This window comes from Aotus nancymaae, unplaced genomic scaffold (assembly GCF_030222135.1).
Source record: "Aotus nancymaae isolate 86718 unplaced genomic scaffold, 86718_ANA_hifiasm-v0.15.2.pri h1tg000040l, whole genome shotgun sequence".
NCBI classification, from domain to species: domain Eukaryota; kingdom Metazoa; phylum Chordata; class Mammalia; order Primates; family Aotidae; genus Aotus; species Aotus nancymaae.
Window position 1 is genome coordinate 100,470,875 of NW_026988454.1, and position 19,816 is coordinate 100,490,690.

The 19,816-nt window shown below is 32.1% G+C and overlaps 1 protein-coding gene across 1 annotated transcript in view; it reads left to right on the forward strand.

Annotated features, from left to right (window-relative positions):
- EYS (eyes shut homolog) overlaps window positions 1–19,816 on the forward strand; it is a 2,025,572-nt gene that overhangs the window by 358,367 nt on the left and 1,647,389 nt on the right. Inside the window, 2 exon segments of the mRNA XM_021676159.2 lie at window positions 6,903–7,062; window positions 16,633–16,772. Coding sequence (XP_021531834.2) covers window positions 6,903–7,062; window positions 16,633–16,772 — 300 coding nt within the window.

Genomic DNA, 19,816 nt, shown 5'->3' on the forward strand with positions numbered 1-19,816 from the left:
TGAGAGTTTTTAGCAAAAAGGGCTGTTGAATTTTTTCGAAGGCCTTCTCTGCATCTATTGAGATAATCATGTGGTTTTTATCTTTGGTTCTGTTGATGTGGTGGATTACCTTTCTAGACTTGCGTATGTTGAATCAGTCTTGCATCCCTGGGATGAAGCCTACTTGATCATGATGGATAAATTTTTTGATGTGCTGTTGCAATTGGTTTGCCCATATTTTATTGAAGATTTTTGCATCTATATTCATTATGGTTATTGAACTGAAGTTTTATTTTTTTTATTGAGTCTCTGCTGGGTTTTTGTATCAGGATGATGTTGGTGTCATAAAATACTTTGGGAAAGATTCTGTCTTTTTGTATTGTTTGGAATAGTTTCAGAAGGAGTGGTACCAGCTTCTCTTGGTATGTCTAGTAGAATTTAGCTGAACCCATCTGGACCTGGACTTTTTTTGGTTGGTAGGCTATTAATTGCTGCCTCAACTTCAGCCCTTGTTATTGGTCTATTCAGGGTTTTGACTTCTTCCTTGTTTAGGCTTGGGAGGGTGTAAGTGTCTAGGAATTTATTCATTTCATCCAGGTTTACTGGTTTGTGTGCATAGAGTTTTTTTGTAGTAATCTCTAATGGTAGTTTGTATTTCTGTGGAATCGGTAGTGATATCACATTTATCATTTTTGATTGCATCTATTTGATTCTTCTCTCTCTCTCTTTTTTTAATTAATCTGGCTCACAGTCTGTCTATTTTGTTAATCTTTTCAAAAAACCAGCTCCTGGATTTATTGATTTTTTGAAGGTTTTTTTTGTGTGTGTCTCTATCTCCTTCATTTCTGCTCTGATCTTAGTTTTTCTTGTCTTCTGCTAGCTTTTGAGTTTTTTTTATCTTGCTCCTCTAGCTAATTCACTCAATAAATGACATCACTGAAGCTTAAGAAGCTGCACATGTGTATTATAGACAATGGCAAGGAACAAATTAAGAAGGCAAAGGCCAGGAATGTATTTCACATAGCAAGCCAAAAAACATTTTAAGACTAAAAACAAAGCAATACCAGTTACTATTAATCTTAAGAAGAAAAACATTATGAATGATTAATAAGTTAACAAAGTGAATAAAGCCTTTGTAAATATAGAAAAGGAACTTGTACACTGCTCAAAAGCCCTTTCTCTTGAACCTCTGCAGAAATGATGAGCCCTTCAGCTACATGATGAAACTGAATCAACCACAGCACCCCTGTGAACAGGGATTTACATTATTTTTGTTATTTTCCTAGCATTTGTCATTGCTTCTTACTTGCCCATCTTTCTCAGCATTATTACAGAATGTTTAATGTCTCATTCTTAAATGGTCCTTTACTCTTGAGTGACAGAAACAGGGATTGCATAGCTTTGATCCAACTTCCTCTGGTATTCCTATTTTAAAAAACAGACAAACCCGAAAGGGTTATAAATCATTCTATTATAAAGATACATGCACATGTATGTTCATTGCAGCACTGTTTACAATAGCAAAGACCTGGAACCAACCCAAATACCCATCAAAGATAGACTGGACAAGGAAAATGTGGCACATATACATCATGGCATACTATGCAGCCATTCTGTTATAAAGACACATGCCCACATTTGTTTTTTATGCACTCTTCACAATACCAAAGACTTGGAACAAACCCAAATGCCCATCAATGATAGACTGGATAAAGAAAATGTGGCACATATATACCATGGAATTATGCAACCATAAAAAATGATGAGTTCATGTTCTTTGCAGGGACATGGATGAAGCTGGAAACTGTCTTTCTCAGCAAACTGACACAAGAACAGAAAACCAAACACCACATGTTCTCACTAATAAGTGGGTGTTGAATAATGAGAACACATGGACACAAGGAGGGAAATATCAAGCACTGGGGCCTGTCTGGGGTGGGGGGCTTGGGGAAGGAGAGCATTAGGAGAAAGACCTAATGTAGATGACGAGGTGATGGATGCAGCAAACCATCATGACATGTATACCTATGTAACAAATCTGCACGTTCTGCACACGTACCCCAGAACTTAAAGTATAATAATACCACAACAGCAACAACAAATGCAGACAAAACAAAGCACCTTGGACAAGATTTAATTCAAACTTAATTTTTGTTGTGGCTGTTTCATTATTTTTTGCCACAAGACATGATTCTATTTATTGTTATTGCTGAATAGTATTCCACTGTGTGTATGTATAGTTATGTGTGTGTATAAACCATTTTCTTTATTTAGTCATCAATTGGTGGACACTTAGGTTGATTCCACATTTTTTGCATTATGAATGATGCAGCAATAAACATAATGACACTGGTATCTTTTTATACAATGCTTTCTTTTACTTTAGGTAGAAAACCCGTAGTGCAATTGCTGGATTAAATCATAGGTCTGTTTTTAGCTCTTTTAGAAATTCCCATACTGTTTTTCATAGCAGTTATACTAATTTACATTTCATCAACAGTGCATAAGCATTCCATTTCTCTGCTTCTTCACCAACAACTGTTGTTTCTTGACTTTTTAGTGACAGTCATTCTGATTGTATAAGATGGTGTCTTATTGTGGTTTTAATTTGCAATTCTTTGATGATTGGTGATGTTAAACATTTTTTCATATGTTTGTTGGCTCTTTGTATATCTTCTTTTGAAAAATCTCTATTCATGTCATTTGTCCACTTTTTAATTGGGTTATTTTGTTGTATTATGTAGTGTTGAATTGCTTGAGTTTCTTGTAAATTCTGGATGTTAGTGCCATGTTGGATGCATAATTTGCAAATATTTTCTCCCAATCTGAAGGTTGTCTGTTCACTTTATTGACTATTTCTTTTGCTGTGCAGAAGCATTTTAGGTTAATTAAGTCCTATTTGTCTATTTTTGTTTTTGTTGCTTGTACGTTGATATCTCAGTTATGAGTTCTTTTCCTAGGCCAATGTCTAGAAGAGGATTTAAAAAAATTTTTTTTAAATTTTAATTTCAGTAGTTTTGAGGATATAGGTGGTTTTTAGTTACATGGATAAGTTTTTTAGTGGTCATTTCTTAGATTTTGGTGCACCAGTGACCCAAGCAGTTCACATTGTACTCAATATGCGGTCTATGGGAGCTCAGGGGGAAAGGTGAGAGGGGATGAGACATTAAAAACTGTCTATTGTTTTGTTAAGTTTTAAGTCAAGAAGACTACAGGATCCTATCAATATGAATAATGTACTATTCTGCTAAGTTTATTTTGTACAGTCATAGATCCAGAATTTATTAGGCCTTCATATTTTCTATCGCAATGAGGACCCAAATCCGATAAAGACAATGTCCACTGACAGTGAAGATTGATTAATGCCATTTGTAGAGTTCAGCATTTGATGTCTCAGTATAAAAGTCATGGCTTAAAGCTTTTGATTACCTCACAACTTAGAAATATATCATAAAAGTGTATTTTTTGGTAGTCATTTAATAGAATTGAATGACAATTTTTAAATTATTTCTTTTGTTTTTCCTTTGTTCTTTTCTTTCTTTTTTTTTTTTTTTTTAATTTTAGAGGAAGTCTCACTCCATCACCCAGGCTGGAGTGCAATGGCTCAATCTCAGGTCACCATAACCTCTGTCTCCTGAGTCCAGGCAATTCTCCTGCTTCAGTAACCAGAGTAGCTGGGATCACAGGCATATGCCACTGCATCTGGCTAATTTTTTCTATTTTTAGTAGAGACAGGGTTTCCCCATGGTGGCCAGGCTGGTCTTGAACTCCCTACGTCAGGTGATTTGCCTGCCTTGGCCTTCCAAAGTGCTAGGATTACAGGCTTGAGGCACTGAGCCTGCATAAGTTTTTTGTTTAATTATTTCTTACCTTTAGTGTTGACTTAGACTTTAGGATATATGATCTGTTGTGCAATTAGGAAATTGTGATTACAAATCCAGGTAGACCACCATAACTTGAAACAGAACAATACTTACTTAGTGTAGTAATTTCATTAAAGGAAATGTCAGATTCCTTGTACTGCTTGTTTCAGCTGTGCTTTTATCTGGCAGATTCAAGGAGGATTTGTTAATCAAAAATGTGGACAAGTAGAAATAATTGAGGGGTATGCTCTAAACAGAATACATAGCCCTAGTTTGTCTGTGGGGCTTAAATTTCATGCTGAGTTATGTCTTCCTAACACCTAAGTAGGGTAGCATGTATTAAAATTTAGTGATGATCTCTATGTGACCTAAAATGGTTTACATTTAGTTAGTTCAATTGTAGATATAACTATATATGATTTTTGTATTTGAAGATGGTGGAGGTTAGCATAGACAAATCATATTATTAGAAAATACACCCCGATTGTCTTAAACCGTTTTTAAATGGTAGCAAAAATCTAATTCGAACACTACCATGACATTGCATTGTGATAATTCTACTTTTGTAAGTGTTTGAAATGGTGTATCTCTTAATTTATACCACAGGTATATTTTTTTCTTCACCCTTGTTTATTTATTTAATCATTTTTTTAAATCAGTATGCACTCCTGGACATTTATTCTATAGTTTGGATTATACTCTAACACTATTTTAATTTATTTATTATACCTTAAGTTTTGGGGTTCATGTGCAGATCGTGCAGGTTTGTTACATAGCTATACACATGCCATGGTGGTGGTTTGCTGGATCCATTGCCCTGTCATCTACATTAGGTATTTCTTCTAATGCTACCCCTCCCCAAATCCCCCATCCATTGCTATTCCTCCCCTTGCCCCCAACTCCCCCCAGGCCCTTGTGTGTGATGTTCCCCTCCCTGTGTGCATGTGTTCTCATGGTTCAACTCCCGCCTATGAGTGAGAATATGTGGTGTTTAGTTTTCTGTTCTTGTGTTAGTTTGTTGAGAATGATGGTTTCCAGATTTATCCATGTCCCTGCAAAGGACATAAACTCATCCTTTTTTATGGCTGCATAGTATCCATGGTGTATGTGCCACATTTTCTTTATCCAGTCTATCATTGATGGACATTTGGGTTGGTTCCAAGTCTTTGCTATTGTGAACAGTGCCACAGTAAACATACATGTGCATGTGTTTTTATAATAGAATGATTTATAATCCTTTGGGTATATACCAAGTAGTGGGATTGCTGGGTCAAATGATATTTCTATTTCTAGATCCTTGAGGAATCACCACGCTGCCTTCCACAATGGTTGAATTAACTTATACTCCCATCAAGAGTGTAAAAGCATTCCTATTTCTCCATATCCTCTCCAGCATCTGTTGTCTCCAGATTTTTTAATGATTGCCATTCTAACTGGTGTGAGATTATATCCTCAATGTGGTTTGATTTGCATTTCTCTAACGACCAGTGATGATGAGCATTTTTTCATATGCTCGTTGGCTGCATAAATGTCTTCTTTTGAAAAGCGTCTGTTCCTATCCTTTGTCCACTTTTTGATGGGGTTGTTTGTTTTTTTCTTGTAAATTTGTGAAGTTTTTCATAGATTCTGGATATTAGCCCTTTATCAGATGGGTAGATTGGAAAAATGTTTTCCCATTCTGTTGGTTGCAGGTTCACTCTATTAATAGTTTCTTTTGCTGTGCAGAAGCTTTTAAGTTTACTTAGATCCCATTTGTCTATTTTGGCTTTTGTTGCCATTGAAGTTCTGGCTAGGGCCATCAGGCAAGAGAAAGAAAGAAAGAGTATTCAAATAGGAAGAGAGAATATCAAATTGTCCCTGTTTGCAGATGACATTATTATATATTTAGAAAACCCCATCATCTCAGCCCAAAATCTCCTCAAGCTGATAAGCAACTTCAGCGAAGTCTTGGGATGCAAAATCAATATGCAAAAATCACAAGCATTCCTATACACCAATAATAGACAAACAGCCAAATCATGAGCGAACTCCCAGTTACAACTGCTACAAAGAGAGTAAAATACCTAGGAATAAAACTAACCTGGGATGTGAAGGACCACTTCAAGGAGGACTACAACCCACTGCTCAAGAAAATAAGAGAGGATGCAAACAGATGGAAAAACATTCCATGCTCATGGTTAGGAACAATCAAAATCGTGAAAATGGCCATACTGCCCAAAGTAATTTATAGATTCAATGCCATCTCCATCAAGCCACTAAAGACTTTCTTCGTAGAATTGAAAAAAAAACCACCTTAAACTTTACATGGAACCAAAAAAGAGCCCATATAGCCAAAACAATCCTAAACAAAAACCAAAAAAAAAAAGCTGGAGGCATCACGCTACCTCACTTCAAACTATATTACAAGGCTACAGTAATCAAAACAGTAGCCTTGGTACTGGTACAAAAATAGAAATATAGGCCAATGGAACAGAACAGAGGCTCAGCAAGAATGCCACACAACTACAGCCATCTGATCTCTGACAAACCTGACAAAAACAAGCAATGGGAAAAGGATTCCATATTTAATAAATGCTGTTGGGAAAACTGGCTAGCCGTATGCAGAAAGCTGAAACTGGATCCCTTCCTTAAACCTTATACAAAAATTAACTCTAGATGGATTAAATATTTAAACATAAGGCCTAACACCATAAAAACTCTAGAAGAAAACCTAGGCAATACCGTTCAGGACATAGGCACGAGCAAAGACTTCATACCACAGGTATTTTTAATTTGTGAGGGGCAAGATGTATTATACCCATCAAACAGAAGATAAGAGACTGTTGTATATTGAGAGTGAGTCAAAGCCAACCATTATCATATAGGCATTTGAACATGGATATGACAAAAGATGGTACAGATAGAAAAGATAAAGAAATAGAAGAAATAAAGAGACGTATAAACGTGTGTCCCATAAAGTTTTCTATAATCACTCATTTTAAAAATTAGCTGTTTTATACGTATATATTGAAGAATATTTCAAAAAGTTATTTATCATTTTTCCTTGTCTCCTTTTTGCAGCATGTATTGATTGCAGGGTGCAGAATTAATCCATGTTCGTTTGTGAAGAATGTTTACTTGATTCATCAACACCCCTGCTACTATGTAGTCACCTGCCATGGTATTTGCCAAGATAAAGGTCCTGCTCAGTTTGAATATGTATGGCAATTGGGATTTACAGGTAACACATTTATGTAATTTTTTAAAAATCTGCTTGAATCATTTCAAAATTTACTAGACAAGTGTTCATTTTCTAAATACATAAAGTATTTTATATCTTAAAACACAACATAAAGTAAAAATAAAATACTCTTATCTTCCAATGTATTCCTTTATCTGACATGTTCAACACCAATTACCCTAGGAAATATACTTGGTACAAGATATATAATAGTGAAGGAAACTAGAGCTATTTTCTCCTTTCATAAATCCATTTGTTGGAAGGGAGTGGCTAGTGGACACATACAGTGATAAATACATAATTTTATTTAAAATAAAAGTGCTATGAAAACAGGTAGTATTCTATGAATACTTATAAGCAATGAACTTGTTTAGAAAAAAAGAAAAAAACCTGTGCAATGGAGAGATTAAATTGGGTTGTCAGAAAAGGTTTCCATGAGAAAATGACCCCTGAACAGAGATATAGAGAATAATGTCATGGCAGAGAAGCTGGAGAAGAGAGGATTTTGTGTTGAGGGAATTGTATTTGTAAAAACATTATATTGGAAGACATGGATTCTCTGAAGGCCTGACTGGGGCTCTGAAAAAGATTAATAAAAATTCCACGGCGGGGGTAAAGCCAGAACTAAAATGCTGGGTTAAATATTTTGATTTTTATTCTAAAAGGAATAGAAAACTACTATAGTGTTTGACACATTCGATAAGTTTATAGCAAGTGAAGAAATACATGGAAGAGAAGAAAAAAGCTAGGGAGCTTGTTGGAGTAATAATCTAAGTCATAATGCTGGAAGCTTGAAATAAATGGAAGTTCTGTTTATGTGTTGGAAATAGCAAGTGATGTAGGTGTCAACAGGACTCCTAGTTTTCTGGCTTACACACTTGAAATGAAATGATTTCAACAGTTATGGTCTTATTATGTTTTTATTTGTTTTATAGAATTTCAGTTTCTACCTCAGTCTATTTTGATGAGCATCATTTTCTGTTCTTTGATTACATTTTTAATATTATTTAACTTAGCTGATGAAAATTTGATTTACATTCATAAGACTATATGGTATTTTCATTCTTTTAAAGAATATTTCCTCTGACTAAGGTATTTTGGCACTACAGTTTATAAACAACCAGTAAATTAGTAGTTTGATGTATCTGTTTTCGACTAAGAGCTTATTTTATTTAATTGACAGCAGATGAATTTATAACATTCTATTACATTACAACAGTGTTGAAATAAAGTAACAATTAGGCTTTTAAGCATAAAACATGATAATTTATTTCACCATGCTCATAAAATAGTGCTCTGTGGAGTTAACAACCTTTAATGATATAAATAGTTATCAGTTCATTAATCAAATCACACCAAATGGTAGAAGAGAGCAAAGCATTGTTGATTATACTATGTTGGTGCCAAAAGGAACTTTCAGAGACTCTGTTATGAATATTTACTGTTTTATAAATGACACAATCAGACAAAACAAAGAAATAACAATAGTTGAGGTTAGAAGAATTAACCTAAGGACTATTTAAGGATTGTGTCAGTTCAGTGGTCATTAAGCCCTGACTGCAGATTAGAATCATCTGAGGAGCTCTTGAAACACACTAATGCTGAACTCCTCCCGCTCCAGAACAATCAGACTGGAATTGTAGTGAGGAGGATACAGAGGACTTTTTGAGATTCCCTAAATGCTTTTTATGTGCAGATTGAGAACTGCTATCTACTGTTACAAACAAATTAGTTCACATACTTCAGTGCTTACTTGCATCATTTTTACACTTGATATTCCTTTGTCTCATAGTAGGAATAATGGTTTCATATGTTTGGTTATTTTTAAATATTAAACTTCTTTTGAGAGCTAAAAACCTCTAAGCCGAACATATTCGCAGTGATGAAATAGCAAATGTATTTTTGGGGGGAAAATGGAAGGAATAATAGCAAGTCAAATTGCTCGTGGATAAATCAGCTTTGAGTAAATATAGTCAATTTTATGAATGGCAGTGAAATAACAAATATATGTTTTAGAAAATAGGTGGTGTAATACAAAGTTAAAATTACTCATAGATAACTTAGCACAAAGTAATTATCTTCAAAACAATGTGTGCATATTTAGTCATTGTCTCTTCCTGAATTGCTGGTCAGAACTTACTGAATATAGCTAACTATAACAAAAATCAAAATTATTTGACCCCTACATTGGAGAATCTAAATGACTTGGCTTGTCCAGTGGAAAAGAAGCAGTGTGATAATGCAGTATGAATGAATGTTTAAGTAAAAGAATCTAAACTCATTTTGAATTTCAAAATGAAGATTGAGTAGTGAAACCAAGTTTTTGGGACAAAACAGAAGTTTAAATAAATGAAAAAAGTATGTAAATAGAATTATACGTTTTATGTACTACAAAATTCCTTCTTATTTCTTCTGGTAATTGCTATTAAGATCTTCTTTTATTTTTTCCTCATAAAATATAAAATGTAATTGAAGAGGAACTTAAAAATCATGCTGGTAAGTTTGCATGGGGTACATTAATTTTACCAGCAGGAAAATTATTTTAATTAAGGGATTTTTCTAACAACTAAATGAAGTGTCTTACACGCCCAATCAATTCTTGCCAATATGATTGCTCTACAGAGAAGGCATGGTAATTAATTAAAAGAAGCCCCTTCAAGGACAATTCGTTGACAGTGCACAACTTAAGAAAGAGCTGACATGCACTGTTTCTTTTCAATGTCATCATCTGTGTTCATTATGTGTATTATTAGATTTGAGGAAAGGAGCTGCTGATAGAGTGGATAAAGAGTTGTGAAGTGATGTAAGATAATATGAATCATGCTTAAGAAAAGATAAAACCCTAGCTAAAAAAGGAATAAGACAGAGAAATTCTTTTGAATCTCTTTCTTCTTGAAGCATGTCATTATTGCAGTTTGCTTACCTAAGTTAAACATACACAGTTAAAACATTTAACATGTACTAGTGGACTCTTTTCCAAATGAATAGTGATTGCTGCATTTACGAGTTAATACTGCAAACTAATACTTACTTTGAAAGTTTTATTTTTTTCTTTATAAAATAATGGATCTTACATCTGTTAGAAGACCTTACAGGCTATTATTATACATTACTTTTTAAATTTTAAAAAATTATTGTGAAAATAGGAAATATTGTATCACCAAAGCAATCTTTATCAAAAGCCATTTTTCTTAGTAAATTGTTCTACCTTCAAGTTTTCTTTTGTCAAATCCCTGCTATTTATATATCTATTAGGAATTTTACAAACTTTAGTTTTAATTTTTAGTTTTAATCTTTAGTTGCAAAATTTTAAAAAATCTGAGTATTAAAAAATAATTGAGATTTAGTGCTTTTCATTCATGTCACATATAAGTTTTCATTGCATTTTTACATGTATTGAAAGAGAATTCTCTTGATTAAATTAGTAATTAGAAATAAATAACTTTCATAAACAGAACAAAGCTAATTATATGGAAGAAAATATTTTATATAAACAAGAATTAAAATGTTAAAATGCCTAGTACTAAAATTAACAAAAATATGCAACTTCTACATGGAGAAAATTTTAGATATTGCCATGATATAGGTGCATGAATACATAATCTAAAAGAAAATTCTAAAGATATATTATGCTGTAGCTACTATTATTCTTAATAGTTTTTTCTTTCAACTTTCATACAAATTTATTAGTGATTTACATACTACCATACAGTATTTGAGTATTCTGAATTTGACAATGTGTTTCCTTTTACTAGTAAGTTTTATACTTTCAGAAATTTGTCACCACAAACATGGTAACTATGTGAGGTAACACATATGTTAATTAGCTGGATTTGATCATTCTACAGTGTATATATACTTCAAAATATCATGTTGTATATTATAAATACATAAAATTTCATCTGTAAATTTAAAATAATAAAAACCTACCTTTAGAAACTTATATCATACTGGAGATACAACTTTTAAAGATTTCAACTCTTAATATTACTTTATAGGTTATTAAAATTTTAATAATGATATCTTTTTTATGAAATGTACATCTTATTTCTTAATGCTTACATAGAAAAAAAGACAAAGCCAAGTGTACTCTGCAAAAGTACATCATATGGACAAGTGGGGCCTAGAACGAGCTCTGCCATATATTAAAGTGGATTGCATAGCTTCATTAATGAAAGCATAGCACCACTGTCTTGGTAGTCAACAAATATGACAAAATACAAAGTCTCCAAATGAATCCAAGTATGGAAAAAAGTAACATGTAATAAAATTGTCACCTCAGATTTTAAGAATAGGTAGGACTGTTTAATAATTAACATAGAAAAACTGGATAGCCATCTGAAAAAAAAAACTAACTTGTGTAAACCTTTCAACATTCTCTGGATTAAATTGAAATAGATAAAATTTTAATGTATAAAAAATAAAGTATAAAAATATTAGAGAATGTTGGAGAAATGCTTTGTAAATTTGGATGGGAGAAGAATGAGACTAAACCCCTATCTCCCACTGTATACAAAAAGCAAATTGAAATGGATTAAAGACTTACATCTAAGACCTCAAACTGTGAAACTACTAAAAGAAAACACTGGGGAAGCTCTCCAATATATTGTACCAGGCAAAAATTTCTTGAGTAATACCCCGCAAGCACCAGTAATCAAACCACAGATAGACAAATGGAGTCACATCAAGTTAAAATGCTTCTGTAGAGGAAAGGAAACAATCAACTAAGACAAAACTCACCGAATGGAAGATCACATTTGCAAACTATCTATCTGACAAGGGACTAATAACCAGAACACAGAAGAAGCTCAAACAACTCTACAAGAATAAAATAATAATATGATTTTTAGAAATTGGGAAAAGATTCCCTCCCACATGGTGGGAGCTCCCTCTGGGATTTCCCCTCTGGAATCCCCTTCCACACTCTTGGTGGAAGCCTTTCTCTTCTCCTTTCCTTCTCTTTTCTCTACCTAAATAAAATCACTTTTCTGCAAAAGAAAAAAAAAAAAAAGAAATGGGGAAAAGATCTGAATAGACATTGCTCAAAAGAAGACATGCAAATAGCAAACAGGCATACGAAAATGTGCTCAACATTATTGATCATCAGAGAAATGCAAATCGAAATGAATATGAGATGTCATCTCACCCCAGTGCAAAGAACAGGCAATAACAAATGCTAGCAAGAATATATAGAAAAGGGAATTCTTGTACACTGTTGATAGGAATGTAAATTAGTACGATCACTGTGGAGAACAGTTTGGAGGTTGCTAAAATTACTAAAAATAGAATTGCCATATTATCCAGCGATCCCACTGGTAGGTATACACTCCAATGAAAGGGCATTGGTATATCGAAGAGATATCTGCACTCTTATATTTACTGCAGCACTATTCACAATAGCCAAGATTTGGAAGCAACCTGGGTGTCCATCAACAGAGGAATGAGTAAGGGAAATGTGGTGTATTTACCTAATGGAATACTATTCAGCTATATATATATATATTTTTAAATGAGATCCTGTCATTTGCAACAACCTGGATGGAACTGGAGGTCTTTATGTCAAGTGAAATAAGCCAGGCACAAGAAGCCAAATTCACATGTTCTCACTTATTTGTAGAAGCTTAAAATTAAAACAATAGAAATCATAGAGATAGAGAGTAGAATGATGATTATCAGAGGTTGGGAAGGGTAGTGAAGGTGGATGGAAGTGGGGATAGTTAATGGATACAAAGATATAATTAAATAGAATGAATGAGACCTAAGATAGCACACCAGGGTGACTACAGTCAACAATAATTTAGTGTACATTTTTAAGTAACTAAAATAATATAATTGGATTGTCTATAACACAAAGAAAGGATAAATGCTCAAGGTGATGGATACACTGTTTTCACTGAGGTAGTTGTTATCCATTGTATGCCTATAGCAAAATATCTCATGTAACCCATAAATATATATACCTAATATTTACCCAAAAAAATTAAAAGAGAAAAACCAAAAAAAAAAAAAAATGGATGGGGAAGATGTTTATAACTAATAATAAAATTATTGATGTCAGAAAGAAAAGACTGGTGAATTTTACTACATGACAAGTAAAAATATCTACTTATGAAAGTCATAGACATCAAAATACAAAAGAAACACTGCACAGACATTTCACTTCACAAAAGAAAGAAACCCGATAGGTAAATCACTAATATAAACATACAGTTTACATAAGTAGACATAGAGAATATAAATATATGGGGAAAATGCTGAGCTCTATTCATAATGCAATCAAAGCAAATTTTTAAAACACTGTAAGTGTATAATTTTTCTCCTGTTAGCCAGGAAAAAATTTGAGAGTTGGACAATTTAGTGACTATTCATTGCCAGCAATAATGTAAAATCACTATAATATGTAAATCGGATATTTTGCAATATCTGTCAATATTAAATATTATATACTGTTTGACCTAACCTGATCATTAAGAATACAACCACATGCTAAATAATATATGTGTAATTTTATACCTGGTATCATTGGATATTAAGAGAAAGAATAAACATAAATATGGAAATGAATTACTAAAATTACTAAAAATAGAATTGCCATATTATCCAGCAATCCCAGTGCTAGGTATATACTCAAATGAAAGAGAATCAGTATATTGAAGAGATACCCCTCCCATGTTTGCTACAGCACTATTCACAGTAGTCAAGATTTGGAAGCAACCTGGCTGTCCATCATCATCATCATCTAGGACTGAGATATATGATAAGGTGAAAGGAATGCAACAGTGTAGAATCATGTGTATAATAGACAACCTTTTGATTCTTTATATTTTATTTGTGTTTATTTCTGTGGAAGACATTTTTATGCTTTTTGCTCAGCGTTCTGAAATTTCACAATGTTGAGACTTTTACATAGTGTATCTTGTTGTCTCTTTTTAAGCTCTTCTATTTGGAAACGTTAGTATTTTAATTTTTTAGGGAGTTTCTGTATTTTTTCTCCTAAAATGTCTCTTTTCTGTAGTTCCAATTCCAAAAATTGGATATCACATCTCCTAAATCGATCCTCTCATTTTTTCATAATTTCTTTTCTCTTTCCTATTTTTATATTGCTTTATTTTCTGCTCCATTCTCCCAACTGAATATCTCAAAATGTGTGTTGAATTGTTAATTTGTTTGACTATATGTGTAATAAGCTAGGGCATGCTTTCAGCCTTTAAATTGTACACTTTTGTGACATTCTGGGTTTTTTTTTCCAATAAGGATAAAATAGTTTTGCTTCTCTTCCTAAAAGTGTTATAGTTTTGTTTGAATTTTCTTCTGCTTTGCATAGTTTCTCAGTTTTCTATAAATATTGTTTATGATTGTTTGTTCTCTTTTGTTTGGAGTCTTTCTGCCAAATGTGGGGTGATCATATTTAATGGTGAGTATCTAAGAAGGCTGACTGGAAACTGACCATGCAAGGATGTACCTTGATGACCAGAGCTCTATGATAGGGTTGCAGGTTGGCAATTAGGCTTTCGTTAGGGGACCCTCAAGAAGCTTGGTATCTTTAAGGCAGGAGCCCTTGAGCTTCAACTCCTGAAAAAAAACACCTCAGAAATTGTTTGTTTGTAGAGCTGAGGGAGGTGAGTAAGGGGTTAGAGTAATAATCTGGATAACTGACTTGGGACAGAGCCTCTGAGTGTCAACTAATCTTGTTTCCAGAGCCCACTTTAGTACCAGAATTTGGTACTAAGAAGTTTTTCAAACCCTGAGCATCTGAAAATTTCTGCTAGGCCAGTAAGTTTTTTATAATTATGTCCTCTCATTTATGTTTGAGCTGTAGCCTTTCTGCTAATTTAGTCAGTTTATCATTTTTTCATTATTTTTATGGATTAAAACATTTGCTTTATTTATTTATTTGTTTACGTTATCTCTTTTTTGAGGCTTTGGGAGACAGAGGCAAAAATTTAAGATTTAAATCCAAATGTTTAGTCAGATATATCATTATGAAAAACTTGATGCTAATAAATTGGACAATTTAAATGAAATGATAAATTTCTGGAAAAATACTAGTTGGCAAAATTGACCAAATCATACATTTCAATTCTAAATAATCCTACAATTTCTTAAATAACTAAATAAAGTAGTAAATGTTCCCACCAAAAAATACTTCAAATATGTGGACTTCTATTATAGTTCTCCAAATTTTCAATAACATAATCATTCTAATACTATATAAACTTGCAGGAAAAAAACAGAGGGAAGAACACATATCAATTAATTATATGGCACTAGCATAATCCTGTTTGAGTTAATTACTCTCAGCATGTTGAAGGTAGAAAATGTATTGACCTATCATTACATTTACTTATATTTTCTTCTATCTGATCTTCTGATAATCTCATCCATTGATTATTTTATTATTAATATAGCCACAATTTTCTACAATCTTAAAATTGACTAAATTGCAATTAATAATTGCAATTTGACTGTAAACAGCCAAATCACATACATAATATTGAAGTCAATTGAAGTCAATTGTTTACAGTCAATTGTAATTTGACTGTAAACAGTCAAATTACATACATAAGATTGAAGAGCTTTGGGATATCTGCTTGGTTCCTAGATCCTTCCTGTTTTCCAGTAATATGTGAGATTTCTTGGTGAGAAATTCACATGGTAGGGAGATGTCAGTTTATGAATTATCTCTAATTTACAATTTAGTTGTAAAATTCATAGCTTACATGATATTTTTCAAGAAATGATGCCTTGCAAGTCCTAGATTTTAGATTTGTTAACTATAAGCAGTCCTAAACTAGGGATATTTTGCTAAAATGTTCTGTAGATAAATTCTGTCCTCTAACAAATATTGTTTGTTGGTTTACTAGGAGATGTAGTCATGTTTACAAAAAGATTGAATCGGGTCTCCTATGTTCTTTTATTACCTCCATTAATGACCAATAACAGGTTCTCAGCCCAACTTAATTAACTCCTTTCTCCTACAATTCTGAGATTTACATTTTTTGTTTATTTTTTCCTACAGTTTCAAAATCTCTCATTCCCTAATTACCTATCTACTACCTATTTTATTCATCTTTTCATATAGATTTTCGACAAATTTACTGTAATCATTGTCCGTGTCTGATAATTCTTGGTCTGGGCCTTACAATTTTATATTTCTCTTGAATATAGGTCACATTCTCTTGAATATAGGTCACTTCTTTCTTCTTTCTTTTGCAATCTCTCTTTTTATTTTTGTTATAGTACTATTTTGTTTTACAGTTTTAACATCGTTTCTTGTAATTATTAATTGCAATTTAGTCAACATTTGATTATTTTTAAAAATGAATTGGCCTGGGAGCTATGTCGTTTTCTCATTGTGATGCTGTATTTCTCAGTCTATGTTTAAAATGAGAGGGTTGGGCTTTGAGGTCTCCTTCAAATTCAGTATCATATACATATAGGAACTTATTTTGTGGCAGATGTTGTCAAATTTATATTTTCAAGTAATTTGACCACAGTCCTTAAAAATTCGTTGTGAATTCAGGTTTGTAAGAGTTTATTTAATTTTTTATCTCTCTTTTTTTTTTAAAGGATCTGAAGATGAAAAGTGTCAAGGGGTTATTGATGCCTATTTCTTTCTGGCTGCAAACTGCACTGAAGATGCAATCTATGTGAACAAGCCTGAAGATATTAATAATTCATGCTGCTTCCCATGTGAAGGTACAAAAGAGGTAAGGTAAATTTATCTAGTCGCTTCTCATTTTTCTCTTTAGCTTGTAATTGTCTGATTTTTAAAATGTTAGAAATGTTTAGATTACAGATTCTTCAATATTCAAAATATATATTTTGTGTAGTTCAAATATAACTTCATAAACAAGTATCCAACAGTCTACTTGGAAATCTATTTTTACTTCTTACATTTATAATATGGGAAGGTAAAAAAATTCAAAGAATCATTTTGTTCCTAGTCTTCTTGTGTTTTATTAATGTTATAATTTGCTTGCTGATTAAAACCTCTCAAATACAGTTGTGCTTATGCCACTTTTTGTTTACAGTTCATAATGAAATGCCACTGTCTTTTGTTTATGTTTAAATTTCTGAAAGATTTCTAATTTCCTACACCAGCAAAATACTTAAAAAAAATTTTAAAAATGAAAATAATTTCTAATATCTAGACAGTTCCATCCCTAAAAATTGTGAGGCCTATGGCAAGAATAAAAGAGTGGTCCTCCTTTTATCCCCTCACCTCCATCTTATACAAATTAAGATTATATTTTTAATATCTAACAATAATCAAGAAATATTTAAGGATCTTAATTTTAAACAAATTATGAACTTTTTGTTAAAATGATTCAGGAATTTTCCAAAAAGTTAGAGAATTAACAAAGTATTTGTAACCTATCTTGTCTTGATACAACCTAATTTGATCATTTAACCAAAGCCATATTTTAATTCTGTGATTTGTATACATTTCAGTATAGAGCCATAAGCCCTTTTCTTTATGAATATATCCATTTCCATGGAGTCGACCTTGTAAATGCTAATACAAGTCACTATTTCCTTCAAATTCACCATGTAGAGGCATTGCAACTATAGGCAAAAAGACTTCAAATACCACAGAACCTCTAAAAGTATGCCCTCAAATATATCTTGAAATATGTTTACAAGTCATAAATATATGAAGTAAGCATAATACATTTTTACATGTATATATTTAGCCAAACACATATACATCACTGTGATATAGATTATTACATTAAAGCTTTATCTTTAAGACATTTAGCTTTATCAGTATATTTAAAATAATTATATATTATAATAAACTTAATAATTCAGTAACTGTAAACCTTTCTTAGGAACAAGTAAATCGTATTTGTTGTTTTGTTGTGTATTTCTAGTTCCCAATATTCTTTTATAATCACCAACTTTAAGTAAATTAGCCATTGCAAAGACAGCAACCCAAGATGATTTTAGCTATTTTATTATTTTATGATTGCACATTTTATATAACTTTAGCACTTTTGTCATAGGTAAAATAAACATAAATATATATCCCACAACTGCATTTGTACACCTTATTTCCATTCTATAAGGACAGGTGTAATTTAAAACTATGTTTAGAGACTATATTTTTATATTTTTCTTATTTAGAAATTGTTCAGGTATCCAAAATAATTTTATTAACTTTATTAAGCATCTGTGTAAATTCTTAACATTGACTAAATATTTAGAAATTGCAAATTTACGCCATCATGTTAAGTTTTTACGATTTGTGGTATCATCAATAAAGCATTCTAGTACATCAGTGTGATAAAATTAGAAAGAATTCACAAGATTCAACACTTTTAAATTATATCTGCTATTAAAATTTCAATTATATTAATTTTAGATTTGTGTAATCATACTTTGAGGTCATTATTATAGAACATATCTCTTAAAGTTAAATTATATCAGTCTAGTTTATCTAAGGTGTCATTTATTTAAAAAAACTACACGAGTTCTTTTTAAATAAACCTCTTTAGAATAAATAAAGACATATGTACTAACACAAATAAGCAAACTTCAGTATTTATGTATTTTGAAAAATCAAAACTTTAGGATTAAGCCAAAGTTCTGTGGAGGCCAGTTTTCTTTTCAACTAAAAGAGTAACAATATTACCCATACACATGAATGTTTTTCCTGATTTGTTAAAGTTTTGGCAAGAGAGAAACATATAAATAAAGCAAAGATAATCATTTCTTTTTATTGTAAATGTGGACTATCTGAAAAATAGTCTTAGAATGTCCATATATGATAATGACAGAAAAAATATTTGTGATCAATTTATTTCAAATTTTTCCTATGCATAAAAGAAAAGGAAAAAAGTAAAAAATGAATAAGTGAAGCTTATCAAGATTCAGGTAGATATAAAATTGTGATTGTTAAGATTGATTATCTCCCTTCTGCACAGCATAGGAGATGCTTAAATACAGAAAAATCTATTTTCACATACACACAAGAACAAATCATTATAGATAGTTTAAACAACTCACATACTTGGCAATTCCACAGAGCTATATAATTAAAAATCTAGTGCTTATTAATCCCAGAAGCATGAAAATGAAAGAGAAGGTTTTGTGTAATACACAGAGTAATCTCTCTGTTAGACATACAGTACAGAGAATCTCCTCATGAGGATTTTTCCTTTTTGTTCTATTGCATCTGCCAAATAAACAATCTTGTTCATGTCAAAATTTCCCCAGGGTAGTCACTGCAATTTCATATTGTCCTTTGAGAAATTATACCAATTAGAGAGATTTGTACATGGCTTACAATATGAGGGGAGGAATGTGTGCTGTCCAGGCATAAAAGCCTGAGAAGAACCCATGAAAATTTAGGTCAGCAAGTGTTTGTACAATATCATATCTCCAGAACATTCCAAAGATCAATTTCAAATCAACTAAGAGTGTTTACAAGACTTTTTTAAAGATGACAGTAAAAAATGTTGCCCAAAGGAACACAAGAGTTATGTGACCGTCTGAATCCATCACTTATTTAGACCACTTGAATGATGTAGTTATGGAACCGACACTTTCCTCTCCCAGCCGACTTCCTCTTATAGAGTCACCTGAAAAAGTGATGAAAATGGAGAGTTTTCCTATTTATGTATAGTTGAATTATACAATCAAAGGATTCCTAAAAAATATTTTCTTATTCTTAAGAAACAAAAGAAACATAACATTTGTGAAGTTGATGAAAAATTGGAGTTTAGACTTGATGCTGTACCTATGGCAG